Consider the following 13273-nt stretch of genomic DNA (forward strand, 5'->3'; position numbering starts at 1 on the left):
CCCTCAGTTAATAATAACACACAGACATCTTCCACTGCATCCCCGACTCCACCTTAATCGCAGTAATGTGCATCCTTCTAGATACTGTAGCTGCAGCCGTGCACTGTATCTGTGCCACATCCGACGTGCACTCACATAGTGTAGGACCCTAAAAAGCAGCAGGAGTGGCAGGGTAATCCATAAAATAAGTGGGCCACTTCTTTCGCTGCCTTTGTCTTTGAGCCCAGCCCCGGGAGCTCTGGCGGTGAATCTGTACAGAACGCTGACTGACAGGCAGCTTTGAACCGCCTGACATTTTGTTCAAGCGTTAAACGCAGGCTCCCGATAATTGCCCCCCCGCTCACCAGCGACAGAGCAACACCAGATTAGATGACAGCGGATATGCAGAGCACGGATGAAAAGATGATGAAAGTGAGGAGAAGGGGCTCGCTCTGAAAAGAGTCAAATCGTTGCCACGGCGAAATGAGATAGTTTTTCTTAAATTGGCTTGAAAGTGAGCCATTGGATGAAAACATGCCATTGACTGTTTTGGTAGTGTTTGAAAAACTCCCTGAAAAAAGCAAAAAGAGAGAGAGGACAGCGCACAGTGCCCACGCACACGAGAGATCTGATATTTTCCTCCATCGATTTCCTGCCAGACACTGAGCTGCTGTTTTGCTGTGGGAAAGTCTGTGAGTGCTGTGAGTGCTGTGAGTGCGTGCGTGTGTGTGTGTGTGTGTGTGTGTGTGTGTGTGTGTGTGTGTGTGTGTGTGTGTGTGTGTGTGTGTGTGTGTGTGTGTGTGTGTGTGTGTGTGTGTGTGTGTGTGTGTGTGTGTGTGTGTGTTGTGGTTTCACAGTCTTTTAAGAGGTTTTGTGTGCATGTGTTTGAAAGAGACAGACCAAGAAAGAGCTGAGCAGCAAACAGGGTGGATGAATGGGACCGGCTGAACGGCAAACTCTGGTTGTGTGTCTGCATGTTTTTGTGTTTGGGTTTTGATCTCTCGCCACAGAATCACATGTGGGAGAAAAACATTGGTGAAATGAGAGGCAGGGAAATATTCTGATAGAATATGAAGTTACACGAGGCAAAGAAACTTCTGTCTGTGTGTGTGTGTGTCCCTGTGGGCAGGATGGCAGGCTGGGGCTGACAGTTTGGAGCTGTGTGTGTGTGTGTCACTACTGGCAATGTCTATTATGAAATGGGCCAGGCATGTGAGTGCCAGGTGGCAGCTGAATCAGTGTCTGTGTGTGTGTGTGTGTGTGTGTGTGTGTGTGTGTGTGTGTGTGTGTGTGTGTGTGTGTGTGTGTGTGTGTGTGTGTGTGTGTGTGTGTGTGTGTGTGTCTGCATGCAAGTGAATCAAGGTGAATCGTTGGTCCACACACATGCATGTGGTTTATTTGACAGCAGCCTCAGACTTCCTCAGGTAGAATGTCTCCATAATGACCTGGTGATCAAAGATGTAGCCGAGCTCTATGTGATCTGAGGCGCCTACACAGCGACGAGTGGAGAGCAGGGTAATCAGACATGCTAATGCAGGGAAACAATAGAAAGTCCGAACCCTGTTAGTTACATAAGAATTTTCTCAGCACCACAGTTCTGGCTTTGAGGCCGACAACGGATTTTAAATCTCATAAATCATAGTTTAAATAATTGATGTAACAGCTCGTTGCAGCTGTCAAATAAGTAAATAATCAAATAAAAAAACACAAATTTATAACACAAAATATTTCTTTCATTTACTCAATCAGCAGCCTTTCAAACAAAGTCAACTTTTCCTGCTTCAAGTTCCTGTGGCTTTCTGGTGCTACTGTACCTTTTCTTCGGGACTTCTTGTTCACCGCCACTTAAAGCGGCAGTGAGTGATTGGCCTGTGTTCCTTGGTGACAGGGTTCAACTGGAGAGAGAGGTGCCGCTGGCCCTGGAGGTCCCATTGGTCTGACAGGACGCAACGGTCCCCAAGGACCACCCGGCCCCGCTGGAGAGAAGGGGGGCCCTGTGAGTATTCCTGTTCAAGCCCTCGTTCAGTCAAACTCTTCTGTGACTCTGCAAACTGATCATTTGTCTGCTGGTGATGTGAAACTTCCTTACGTCTGTTATCAATGTTGTGTTTAGGGAGAGAAAGGGCCCATGGGCCCCGCCGGCCGTGATGGCATTCAAGGTCCCGTTGGTCTTACTGGCCCAGGTGGTCCTCAGGGTCCCCCTGGAGAGGACGGTGACAAGGTAGAGTACATCTTTACATCCTAGAACTCCAGTAATCCTTCATTTGAATATCTACCTTAGATAATTGAGTATTTTTCAAATCATAACGGTTGGATAAATATGGAAATCAGACGCTTACATTCTTAGAATTCTACTTAAACATCTGAAACAAACAAACTCTAAATCAGAGCAGTTCAAATGTCCAAAGTTTTCTTTAATACAAATAAATAAAAGTGTGATAACTTGTTTACTTGTTATTCTGAGAAACATCAGGATGTCTATTCTTTTTGAACATCTGTATATATTGTTATTACATATGATTCATCATGGCTTTTTCAGAAATGTACAACATCTATCATCCATAAACAATAAAGTTCCTCTCAGTTTATGCTCCTAGCCTGTTAACATTAAACACATCTACCAAAATATATCTAACTTTAGGTTAAACCTCATCGAGCAGACTAGTTTAAGTTGAGTCTTAAGAGACGGATTGAGACAAACACATTGTTGAAGTTAACTGATGAGGGTCTGAACATATCTCAGGTTTTACAGCAGATTCTAAGGTTCCTGTGTTTGAAGATGAATTAGTAACGTTTGAGGGAAGGAGCTGATACATTTAGTCTCTAATAGCTTGAATTGTATCATTAGAGAAGTTAATGAAGTTGTGAGATATAGGAAAACGTGAATCAACAGAGCTGTGACTCTGCTGTAAAGAAACAAAGGGTTGTTTTTGTTTCCTTTATAATTAAGTAATATGTTATTGTGGTATTACAGAGAGATGAGTATATATATATATATATATATATATATATATATAGTATATGTTTTAAAACTATCTTTCAAGACTACTCAGGATTCTTCAGATTAGGTGGAATGCTATATCCTTTCAGGTTTTTCAAGCCTTGCTTTAATTTTCCAGTTATTCTTTGGGGTATTCACTATATTAGCTTATATGTACTGGGGAGATAGAGTCAGTAGAGCCTGCAACACTGTTGATAAAATGAATTTGGGAAGGACTAAATTTAGCACAGGAGTCCTAAGTTAAGTGGTGATGGAATCACTTTCTTAAATTTAGTTACAGCTCCATCAAGACGTTTCTGTCTAGGTCAGTAATAGGAGTTTTAAAGTAATTAAATAGAGGTCTGATAAAAGAGGATTCTGAGGGACGACTATTAAATGTTAAATTCCAAAGCCATAAGCCAGAACAAGGTCGAGGGTGTGGTTCAAACTGAGTGGTTTAAGGCTATCGACATCCATGTGAATATTAAAGTCACCTACTATAATTACTTTATTTGCACCAAGGACTTAACTTGAAGAACTGAGAATTAGGATAAGCGATCACAGGAAGACAGATTCATACATAAATACAGATAATTCCAAAGGGCTCGCCTCTTTTTTTTTTTACCACTGTTTACAGATAAACAGGTATATTTACTGAGAGCACCAATAGTTTACACATCCTGTTTAGCCTCAGGCCACAAAATCCCACATCATCAGTTGATCCCAAGCTCTGCATCTTTGCATTTGTAACCATCAAGCCTCTCAAATCCCAGTCACATCTGCCATCATGTCAATCACACTGCCAATGGGGTTAGACAGGAAGCCAATGAATTAAGTCGCTCCAAACACAATGGGATCTCTGGAGGAATATGAACCGCCCCCGTGGTGGCAGAGGTGAAACTAAGATATTGGACTTTGACTAAAACATGGGGGCAGAGATGTGAGCTGTGCTGTTTGTGTTGCACCACAGGGAGAAGTCGGTGGACCTGGACAGAAGGGAGGCAAAGGAGACAAGGGCGAACTGGTGAGTCTTGACTTTCTCTCTTTTATAACTTTTCACACAACTTTGAATGATAATCCATGCAAACTGTGCAAAGAACACTAACATTAGCTGCTGAATTCTCAAATGAGCTGAATTAATTATCGAACATGAGTAACTTGGCAGTGACTCATCTCAGGTTATCGTGCCCTAAATGGGCCGCAGCATATAAATTATTGACTGGAGCGCTGTTATGTTTCCTAAAAGGTTGCTTTAATATAATGAAGAACAGCAGTTTGCTCAGTCCTCGTTTTAAACATCTGTGTTTTTAACCAACTGAGGTTTGGATCACAAATAGAGTAAATTTTGAAATATGTTTGTTCCCTTGAGAAATTACTTTCCGTTCAGGTGTGAGGATAAACAGATTCATCATTATCTTCCATTCTGCTCTAGTGTTAATGGAAACAGGGAGTCTATCTTGTTTCATATTTCATATTGTTTATTATTCCTTGTGTTTTCAGGGTCCACCAGGTTCAAGTGGTCTTCAGGGTGTGGTCGGAGCTCCTGGTCCAGCTGTAAGTGTCACTTTCTCTGTCCCTTTGATGAAATATCATCATTTACACTTTTGTTGAAGGACGACACAGTCAGGAATATAATATAACATGAAAAGAGTTATACTACAAGGGCTCACCAGTATTCATTCTACATGTCACTTTCTCATTTTGAAAAAATACTGAGGCATTACCTCAGTGAGCTCTGAGTCTCAATCAATAAAATGGCAAATATTGAAATACTTGAAATATTGTTTCTGCAGTGCTATACCCTGCCATCCAGTAGTTTCCAACTTTGTTATGTACAGACTAATGTGTACTGTATGCAGGTTTTTACTTTTTAAAAGGTAGACACCTACCTCCTAATGGTCGGTACTTGGAAATCCTTAGAACTAAGGAAGCCTAATTTAAAAAAACAATGTTTTATTCCCAGAATGGATATTTAGCTCAGTTCCAGTGAGGTCAGGGTACTTTATGCTAGAGGCAAGTTCTTTTTTCTCGTGCCTCTGCAGTCCAGCCTTTATTTAAAAACCCCACTACCTTTAACATAATAATGTTCTAAATCCCGTAATTTATTTGAGTAACGCAATATGAGTTTGTGTAATGTAGCACAATAATGTCAGGATACTGCACAAAAAGTTTTGTCATCACAGTTACTGGCATTTTGACCTTTAGCAGAAGGTTTTCTTTACTATGTTTATGAATTCAGATGATGCATTGCTTCGTGATTGTTATATAGGAATAAACTTATGACCTTCCGTTTGGAAAGGACAATGCTACCCCAACCTGCCAATTTCCGCCTATATCCTCACATGGCAGCAGACCTAGCAGAAAATACTGCTGCGCACGCTGCAGAGCATCATCTTCTCGTCCACCTCATTAACACAACAGCACAACAATGGGCTGATGGCCTCGGGGCAGCTAACACCTCATTGCTGTGAATTATCAGGCCTTAACAACCATTCTAGCAAATATTCAGCATCTGCAGGGCTCTGTGGGGGCTAGAATAGAAACTGGTGAGACGGATTGCCGGAAGCAGGTAGCGCGCCCAAGCTGAATAACAAATTAACAGTTGTTTGTCCTGGTGAGTCAGTCTGCTCATGTGTATTCATATCTTCATCGCTGAGTCCTAACTCGTGCTGTGCAGTTTCAACATTATCTGCCACTCTTCTTTTTTTAATTACTGCATGTCCTAATGCTGTCATCACTTTTGACTGCATCCAGCTCACCTTCCAGTCCAGGAGAACTGTTGGTGTTTGTGGGGGAAATTATACAATTTTCATTCTCAGTTAAGGCTTAATAAGGTTTACAACAGCTCAATCACCAGTGCTGTTGTCCTCAGGAGGCAAAAGAGATCAAGCACTTAGAATAAAAGAGTCCAAAGAAGGACAGTTTTTAATCTTCATCGGGGCAGACTTCCTTTTCTATAAAATAAACAGGTTTTTATTTAGCAGTATCATATAAAGAGTCATCACTGTTTTAGGAGAGTCATTTCTTTCGGATTTAAAAGTTTGTGACTTTCACATAAAGTCAGGCAACTTGAGGTGACAAATGCCTCCAGGCCTAAACATCTCTTCCACCCACAGGTATGATACAAGGGAATGATGGACAGTAATGGAGACATGTGGACAGTTGTAGGCGTTAGACCTGCTGACTATTGGATCAGGGACAATTAGGATTTTCACAAATTCTGATTCGTCCACAGAATGCCCATTGCTTCGCCGTAAGGACTCTGGGGTTTATAAGAGAAGCTATATACACAAAATGAAGCTAACTTGTTTCCAAACAGCAACACCCAGCACCTTAGCCCAGCTAGCATTAGCCGGCTTTCACATTAGCTGTAGCATCTACTTAGCCTCCATACTGGTTGCTAATTTCGATTCAGGCAAAAATTGATACGAAGATTTTCCCACCGTGGCGCTGTCGATGCCCAACATACCAGGTGATCGCAGCCGGTGTCCTATCAGGGGGCTGGTGTAGTTTTATTGGACTTCTGACGACTAAGCATAGAGACGTACTCCATGGTGAGATGCCTCACTCCTGTTATCAGAGAACCAGGGTTACCTCTGTAACCTCAAGTTCTGGGCTGCCCTCCATGTTGATTTGGACGTTTCTTTCCAATTTCACCAAGGACTGCATCAAAAGTCTGAAATGTGATGGTGCAATTTGTACCTGCAGTGTTAAAAATGATCCTGTATTTCATTTTTTGGACTCTACAGCCAGACACATTTCTGAATCCAGTCCCCCCCGAGCAGCTGTTGGCGCAGCAAGATTTGCGACTTCCTTTTTTTGTTTCAGTCCCTCTTAACTTTAGTCCTCCTCGTCTCTGTAGTTCAAAGACGTAGTCCCGATACCTGTAATCACATTTCCCTCCTAACTGATCTGCATTCAGCACAAGCACCTGAGGCTGCCTCTGTGTCCCAGGGCTCAGTGAGAGCTCCTCGAGCACTTTCAAGTGCTGACATGCGTTTGAACTGAAAACTCCCAGTTTGTCAGCACTCTTCACTCCTTCCCTGTAGTCTCCCCTTTCTATCTGCACCTCTGACTTCACAGATGAAGTCAGCATCTTTATCACAACCCATTGGCTACACTTTATCCTGCCGCCCCTAATGAGAGGCTTTAGTGGGATGTCTGCCGTGTCCTCAGGTAGCACAGCAACACAGTGGATCATCAGTGGCAAGGACTGTTGCCTCATCCCTGTCCTTTTTTGTTTTGAGTTTAAATATCATCCATGCGTTTCCCTCTAAACTCTGCGTGGCATATTTTTGCATTAGCCCTGAGATGGAGACTATCGGCCTGCCCAGAGTTAATGGTCCTGACACTGAAGTAAAAACGTGTGGCTGTAGAGAATTGGTGGATGGATGATATTGCCATAAATTGACCTTCAGAAAAGGCATTAAGGCAAGTCTCCATCCTCAGCCTGTGTTTGAATATGGGCTCTGACCCCCTCTTTACCATGTGAGCTTGAATATACTCCTTAACCTTGAGGAGGATTAAGAGGGCAAAGAGGAAAAACCACATAGATATCAGTGTTTCCAGCTAATGTGAGTCAGAATAAAGACGTTTGAATCGTGTGAACTTTGATCTCCCACAGGGCAGCGACGGCGAGTCTGGACCGAGAGGACAGCAGGGCATGTTCGGCCAGAAGGGAGACGAAGGATCCAGAGGATTCCCAGGTCTACCAGGACCAATCGGGCTGCAGGTAAGTCTGCGTCCTGTAGAGAAACACAAACACGTCCATTATTCTCTGGACACTCTCTGGACATTATTCTCAGAGCAGAATGAGCAGAATGAGCTTCCCCTTAAACCGACAACATTTCATCTGTCTTTACATCATTTACATTACATCAAAACACAGCATCATTTATTAATGCAGCCTCGGCTCCAAACAACACTTTCTATGGCTCCCGGGCAAATACAGTTTATTTCCCCCTCAAGGACTTGCCTCAGCGTAGTCACTGCTAAAAATCCATCACCGGAGCCAATATTTAGCATTTGGCATTTTGCCGCGACGTTAATGGTGGAGGTTGTTTTCTTCTTCTTCTTCTTTTCTTCGTTATCGTGAAGTGAACTGCTCCCCTGCAGTATCCTAACAAAATATCAGATATCTCAATCAATGTGTCGTATCATCATAACTTAATTAGTGTCTTCGAAATGTGTCTCGTCATATTAGATTGTACATGCAGTATTTTATTGCATAAAGAACTTAGAAGAACTTCTCACTTTCTGTCATAAATTTTTTATGAATTATGTCAGGTTTCGAGAAAAGACTAAAACTCAGGCTAACTAAACTTTACATCCCTGCTGCTCCTCTACTTTGCTCTATTCTCTTTTCCTTACAACTGGAACAGGGAGAAAGAAGGAGGGAAAATGTCAAACAGCTGAGAGCTGGACTCAAAGAAAGTTGCTCTGGTGGCAATGAATATAGAAACGGAATACTTGAGAATATCTCAAAGTCAATTATCCAAGGACTGGCTGAGGATGAAATTAGAGCGAAGCCCCCGCTGGTCAATAGGGCCAGATAACATTGTTATTAAGTGCAATTGGCTTTTAATTGGCCATAATGCACTCCATCTCCACTCTTTTAATTACGTTTGACTAAGCTGCCCTTCAATAGATGGAAGCAGCCACTGCGAGCTCAGCTCTTCAATTCAATTATCTGTAGCATTAATGATTTTTGACTATGGGGGAATGAATGGCCTCGGTTTGAAAGCCTTCCATCATCGGGGGGGCTGTGTTTGCTGTGGAATGTCAGAGTCCTCAGTGACAGGGTGAATTCCTCAGATTCAAAGGTGAAGATGTGGCCGCAGATTTAAATTGTTTGTCCTCATGTGTCCTTAAAAAGTTTAAAAAATAGGGACACGCCAAGCGATGAGAGGAGATTTATTGGTTCGCTCTGATATATGTAGATGCAAATGTGTATTTTTATGTCAAGTCATGTTAATTGATCGAGCACATTTCATATGACAAACTTTAAGATATAAGGCAAAGACATACGACAAAACATATGAGATGAAAAGGATATTACAGATATAATAACAAGAAAAATTAAAATCAATAAGAGAGAATAAAAACAACTAAGATGAGAATCATTATAGTAAAAAATGCAGACCTATAATTGTGTATTAATATTACTCCTCCTAGCTGCAGCCTTCTAATCCACTGCTTCATACATTTTGCAAACAAGTCCCACGCTGATCAAGAACCTGTCACCTCCAAACATTATACATGAAATAAGTTGATGCTTTATTTATTTTTCCATTCTCGCCGCCCTCGTGCTTTATTACTCTGACTAACGTCCCGGTCGGAATCTGTTATAAATTAGCCTTCTCCGCCAACGCAGGTACAGTAAATCAACAAAATGGGCCGAAACTACACGTATGTGATCTCAGTGATCGATATCCACGTCATTTCTGCTTTGCCCCGACTTATCATCACCGCTGCTTTCCACCCACCTATTGATTATTCACGCTCCGGCGTCAGAGTTAAACCAGCACAACGAATAAGAACCGCAATTATGCAGAGAGACAATAAGCCACAATGGCAAAGTGAGAGCTCCTTCATTTCTGTTACAGATACACCTTCCTAGGCTGTATTCAAACTGTTTTATTCAAGCATGAGTGAATCCCAGAACTGGGTAATATGCAGCGCTCGTGCTTTCCCCTTTTGTTTCCACTTTCCTGCGGACATAGATAGATGGAGCTCCCACCCTGTAATTTACACAGCCTGATTATTCCCAGGACTCCCATACCCTTTAATTACAATAGGTGTCTTTTCTGACTAATTGTGTGTTTACTCTCAGGGGTTCTGCTCGTATTAATGCATTCTTCATCGCATCGCATCCAAAAGCCCACTTTTCAATTCACATCTTCTGAGAGCACCTGGTAACGAGCAGAACAAATACATTTGTGCTCTTGTGTGGACGTTTCAACGTGCAGTTTTTGTTGTTCTGAAGAGTATTTGTCTTTTTCTCAGGGTTTGCCCGGCCCCCCTGGTGAGAAGGGAGAGAATGGAGACGTCGGAACGATGGTGAGCGTTGGTCTCTCTCTTACAGGAATTCACATTGTTTGCACGTACAACCTGGTGAGGTGGGAAATCGTTCTGATTGTTCTGAAGTTTTTGGCCGGCGGCTGAGTTTGGCAACTCTATCCGTCACTTGGCAGATGTTTTTACAGCCTGTGTAAGATGTTTCGACACAAACATTTCAGCGGGTGAAAACTTAGCATTTTCTTTTTGGAAATAATATGTTTCTCTTCAATCATTTATTCCTTTTGTCAGTACAATAAAAGCACTGAGGGTATTTTTTAAGTATTTTGTACAGATATTGAACGTGGGTTTGATTTTCTAACATCAGACCTGCAGAACAAGCACAAACACAGTGCATCCTCATCTTGTCTGACTCTGTTCACATTATATACGTCAGTGGATTTCCTTGAATTCCTTTAAATTATTTAAAAAGAAGATATATACCAGACAGTATATGAAGCATTTCTGACGATGCACACGTGTTTTCTGCACATGACCTAGATTTATGTTTTGAAAAACAAACAAACAGTGTAGCACCTTGTGGTTCTTTTAGATTTATTTGGGCGTTAGAACATACATTAACCTTAGAGTATGTAGCGTTTGTGGCACATTGCTCTACTGCACAAAGAGTAATTTCAGTTTTCTTCCGCACAGGGTCCACCTGGTCCTCCAGGCCCCAGAGGTCCTCAAGGTTCCAGCGGAGCCAATGTAAGTTTCAAGGCTTCATTCACACTCAACATTTTTATCAAAATTCAAAAACATCATGTTGTCTGTGAATCTAAAATCGAATGAACCAGTGTAATTGATCCACAGGGTGCACAAGGTCCTCCCGGTGGTATCGGTTCAATGGGAGGTGTCGGAGAGAAGGTGAGAACTGCTGATTTTTTTGATCATGTTGTTACTTTCCAGCTTCTAAAGATACATTCCTTTCATTTCCTTCAGTATATTCTTTGTCAAAATAAGTGAATTCTGCAGAATGTTTTGTCTTTATACTTCTGAAGGACATATTTTACTGCTGTGTAATTAAATGTTTGTGTGTTTGTAATAGAAGATTCGAACCTAAAGCACTGAACTAGTCTGATAAAACCACTGTATGTTCTTTACTCTGTGTGCGATGATCCACATTCTCTCTGTGTCATAACAGGGAGAAACCGGAGAGGCTGGAAACCCAGGATCATCTGGAGAGCCTGGTATGGGGGTAAGTACACTTTTGTGCTTGAATTTCATCTCTGGGAAAAATATCCTTCATTTCCAATAACAACAAACTGATGATATGCATGTGTAAACAGTATTTAAAAGTAGAAAGACACTCGTGTACAATTCTTCCCACAAGCAGCTGCTCGAATTCAGGCTGATCCTCGCAACCTGCAGGCTTCTCAGCAGATAATTAACTCGGCCACATTTGGATACCTCCACTGCTGCTGGTGTCATTAATCCAACCTCCTGTGCCAGGCTGTTAATAGAGGCAAAAGTCAGAATATCCTATGAGGCATTTCACCACAAGAGCATAAATGACAGGAATTTCATTCCATCGTGCACCAGGCAACATGACGATGCTGCGTATTGTGTTCGACCTGCAAACTGCCTCGACTTTTTTCTTCTCACAAATGAGGATGAAGTATTCACAGTAGGTGACCTGATGTTGAATATCTCACATCAGAGCAGTGCCATCGATTCGGACTAAGCAGTAGAGATCTGCTGTGTACACCGGGGCGGCTTCACCTTCGTTGGGGGGGCAGGGGCCAGTCGCCCCTCGTCGACTCCTCCTGAGTCCATCAGGGTTGTATTGACGTACCCGTCCGCCGCCACGCGTCTGTTTACGGTGACAGATAGAGCCGGCGCTGCATGTCACACGCGGATCAATTTTCAAAGGTGCCGTGCTGGCATCGACTAGAGAAGCACTCGGCTCTAATAAGCCAGCTAACGATTCTGGGCTTGTAATTATGTTTCGGCTGCTGCTGTGAGTCATGGCCAACACTTTAAGACACCGTGTCAGCAATTACAAGATATTGGAACGATGAGCGGTGTAATCATTTATTAGATGAAAAAAGAATTTACTACAGAGGATGATCCGAAGAGCTTCATCTTAGTTTCTTTTTTCTCCAAAGTCATGCTCTGAGTTGTCAGTCAGCTCGCTGCATGTTTCTGATGCCAGCTGGAGCGACGGATCTGATAACACATTTTGATAACACATTTGTCTCGCGCCTCATTTAGCACGATGTTGTCAAAGTCGTGTTGTGCCCTCATGTGGTCTCCATGCTCTCAAGCCTGTGGTGCTTATTTTTATCCTCAGGGACCCAGAGGAGAGGCTGGTGATAAGGGAGAATCTGGCCCTCCAGGAGCTGCTGGACCCGCCGGTGCCCGCGGACCCTCTGGAGATGATGGTCCCAAGGGAAACCCTGTACGTCACACACACACACACACACACACACACACACACACACACACACACACACACACACACACACACACACACACACACTCAGCCATGACTGGTGCATTATTAGAGATGTGTGTGGTTTCTCAGTCAAACTGTCCTCAGTGATGTGATGTCAAAGATCAACCTTCTGTGTCTCCGTCTGTCCGCAGGGTCCTGTCGGCTTCCCAGGAGACCCAGGTCCCCCTGGTGAGCCTGGTGCTGCTGTAAGTGTTGAATTTATACTTTAATCAGTCTAACGTTGGCGTATATTGAGCTGAATCAAGTTAAATAATTCTATGTTTGAACCATTTCTGTATTTTGTTTAGGGCCTTGACGGTTTAGCTGGTGACAAAGGAGATGATGGAGATGCCGGACAACCTGTAAGTCAAGAAAACATGATCTAAACTTGTAAAAACTTTCCCAGTAAAAATTTTTTAAAACTTTGGTCATTCACATTATGCTACTGGGGACAATTTCCCGTGGGCTCAATGATGTGGGAGAATAAAGAGAGATTTACTTTAGCAGTAATGGAAAATGGAAATAAATCTTCTATCTGTGCCTTTTCAAAGCACATTTGTATTTTATTGTTCATTGGTAATTCAGTGACACTAAAAAGTACTCGCTCTCAGGGGAGTTAATGTTCGTGATGGAGTCCGAAGGAGAATCTAACAGAATCTAATCTGTGAAAATACGTTTCACGTTCTACAAATGTAGAGACAAATGTCTTCAGTTTTTGTGAAGTTAAATTAATTGTTATTTCCTCTTGACTTCAGGGTCCTTCTGGTCCATCTGGTGAGTCTGGTGTACCAGGACCTCCCGGCAAACGGGTGAGTACTTTC

At 42.5% G+C, this 13273-nt stretch overlaps 1 protein-coding gene across 1 annotated transcript in view; it reads left to right on the top strand.

The window, feature by feature from the left end:
* Positions 1-13273, top strand: part of LOC118117942 (collagen alpha-1(XI) chain) — a 77185-nt gene that overhangs the window by 54093 nt on the left and 9819 nt on the right. The window contains exons 42-54 of the mRNA XM_035170633.2: positions 1868-1975; positions 2093-2200; positions 3930-3983; positions 4460-4513; positions 7584-7691; positions 9965-10018; positions 10670-10723; positions 10829-10882; positions 11160-11213; positions 12309-12416; positions 12605-12658; positions 12761-12814; positions 13208-13261. Coding sequence (XP_035026524.2) covers positions 1868-1975; positions 2093-2200; positions 3930-3983; positions 4460-4513; positions 7584-7691; positions 9965-10018; positions 10670-10723; positions 10829-10882; positions 11160-11213; positions 12309-12416; positions 12605-12658; positions 12761-12814; positions 13208-13261 — 918 coding nt within the window. The remainder of the gene's footprint in view (positions 1-1867; positions 1976-2092; positions 2201-3929; positions 3984-4459; positions 4514-7583; positions 7692-9964; positions 10019-10669; positions 10724-10828; positions 10883-11159; positions 11214-12308; positions 12417-12604; positions 12659-12760; positions 12815-13207; positions 13262-13273) is intronic.

Source organism: Hippoglossus stenolepis, chromosome 11, assembly GCF_022539355.2.
Source record: "Hippoglossus stenolepis isolate QCI-W04-F060 chromosome 11, HSTE1.2, whole genome shotgun sequence".
Classification (NCBI taxonomy): domain Eukaryota; kingdom Metazoa; phylum Chordata; class Actinopteri; order Pleuronectiformes; family Pleuronectidae; genus Hippoglossus; species Hippoglossus stenolepis.